The sequence below is a fragment of the Pseudomyrmex gracilis genome, unplaced genomic scaffold (assembly GCF_002006095.1).
Source record: "Pseudomyrmex gracilis isolate BER0280 unplaced genomic scaffold, ASM200609v1 scaffold_3525, whole genome shotgun sequence".
Classification (NCBI taxonomy): Eukaryota; Metazoa; Arthropoda; class Insecta; order Hymenoptera; family Formicidae; genus Pseudomyrmex; species Pseudomyrmex gracilis.
Genome location: NW_018024109.1, coordinates 4,674 through 6,696, shown reverse-complemented (window position 1 = coordinate 6,696; position 2,023 = coordinate 4,674). Strand labels below are relative to the sequence as shown.

At 30.0% G+C, this 2,023-nt stretch overlaps 1 protein-coding gene across 1 annotated transcript in view; it reads right to left on the bottom strand.

The window, feature by feature from the left end:
- The window catches only part of LOC109863198, a 7,666-nt gene extending 5,647 nt beyond the window's left edge, over positions 1 to 2,019 (bottom strand). The window contains exons 1-2 of the mRNA XM_020443417.1: positions 1,784 to 2,019; positions 1,277 to 1,535 (exon numbers count right to left, since the gene is read on the bottom strand). Coding sequence (XP_020299006.1) covers positions 1,277 to 1,535; positions 1,784 to 2,019 — 495 coding nt within the window. The remainder of the gene's footprint in view (positions 1 to 1,276; positions 1,536 to 1,783) is intronic.
- Positions 2,020 to 2,023: the final 4 nt, after the last annotated feature.

The following is a 2,023-nucleotide window of genomic DNA, read 5'->3' as shown; positions in this document are numbered from 1 at the left end:
CAAAGAAATGTAATTATCGTAATAAAAGTTTTGTAACACTTCTAATGATTCATTTGACAATTTGTCCCTAAAAAATTTAGGACATTCTAGATACAGTTCTTTTAAAGATTCAACTTGACAAAACCATTCAATTATCTCATCCTCTACTACTGAGTTTCGAAAGTTTAGAATCTATAAAACAATTTAAAAAAACACGTTTCTAGAAAAGGGTGATTTCTACAGTAAAAATAGATGAAATGCAGAACTAGTACTTTCCTAAAATAAAAAATACCTCTAGCTTTTGGCAGTTACAAGGGACAGTGAATAAATCTATATCTGGACAAAAGTCCTTTATACGAAAACATGAAATTACTTCAAGTTTCTGAAGTTCTGTAAGGTTACATATAGTTGTCAAAAATGTCGATTGCTGATCCCACAGAACATTGTTAAATGTCAAGTACTAAAATTTATATTTGGAATACAATATTGTATTATTAAACACAATATGTGTGTGTATATATATGATAGAATACACTTAATATATAGAGATATGTAAAATATGTGTAGAACAACAACTTACTTTTATGTAGGGTACGAACCTACATAGTCCAGGATAAGAAGTGGGCGAAAAAAATGTGACACCAGTAAACTTACCATCTGCTATACAATTTTTGAATTCAAGGGTCTCAAGAGTTGTTGACGCCTCTGGCGTATCCTAAACCAATTTTAATAAAGTGCCATGGATTTGTAACAAAACTATGGAAAAGAAGTTTTACTAGATGTATAATATGCTATACACATAAAGTGTGACCTCTATAATACTATTATAAAAATGTCACATATGCTTTGATAACTATAATTTTTACAGACATATGTAATGATATATTACACGATACTATTATTATTATTATTCTATATATAAGTAAACGGAACAAACTGTTATTACGTAAGTCATAATAGTTTGTGTGCGTGGTAGTCCGTATTTTAAAGAAAGTGAAAGTGCATCCTATAAAATCTTTTTAGTGTACAATTTGTTTAATTTCTTTTGCTAAGAAATTGAGATTTCGCTAAACACTTTGTATACAGATATTACTTACTACAAGATCACATCGAGGGCGAGTGAGTGCGAGCATCGTTGCGAACAACTAATGCATTTTATTTTACCATTAATAACAGCGACTATGATTAAACCGCATAAAAAAAATCTATCGCGTTATAGTTTTTTATACTTTATGATTTAGCTGTTTGCTGTATGTGTACGTACTGTAGAAATATTTTAATAAAAAGTAATATATACCATAGTTGTACAAATATAATACTCTTCAATAATCAATTTGCTAAGTTTTCTGCATATTTGTTGTAGTTTAAAAAAAAAATAAGGTGAAAGAATATTTTCACTGTCATGTTTGAAATCTCCACGTATTGCTAAGCTGTATGTTAATGGTTTTAGGAAAGTTTCATACGGCTTCATTTGAGAAGGAAGTATAGGTGTTTTGCGATAGTCCAAACTCCATAAAAGTTTATCTGCCGCTAGTCTTGCAAATCTTGTGCAACATCTATAATAAATAAATTTCAACAAAACTTATTTTGAAACATATATAAGTGTATTATTTTAACAAGAAGCGATTGATATTATTTCAAATGATTATATATAGTTTGGCGAACTGTCACCCAAGCAGTACGTATACTAGTAAGCCTGAAAGATACAGTTTGTCAACTACAGCAATGTCGTACTACTGTCGCTATCTACGTATTGTTTCGGATATTTATCTANCACTCNCTTCACATAAATAAAAAAACTTACAATCTGAGATTATTTAAATCGGTTGGGTCTACATTTTTAAATATACATAAAAGAACTTCATCTGNNAAGTCAAGAATATNTTTTGGTGTTTGTTGTTNTTTTGTCTTTTTGTCTTGTATCGGCACATCGTGGTCGTGCTGTTTTGTTTTATCACTTTCTACTTCAAGGTCTACCTTACTGTGAGATCTTTTTCTAGGTTTGCCTTCGAAAGAAGTCGAAGGTTTGTCCTGGTTCATTGTT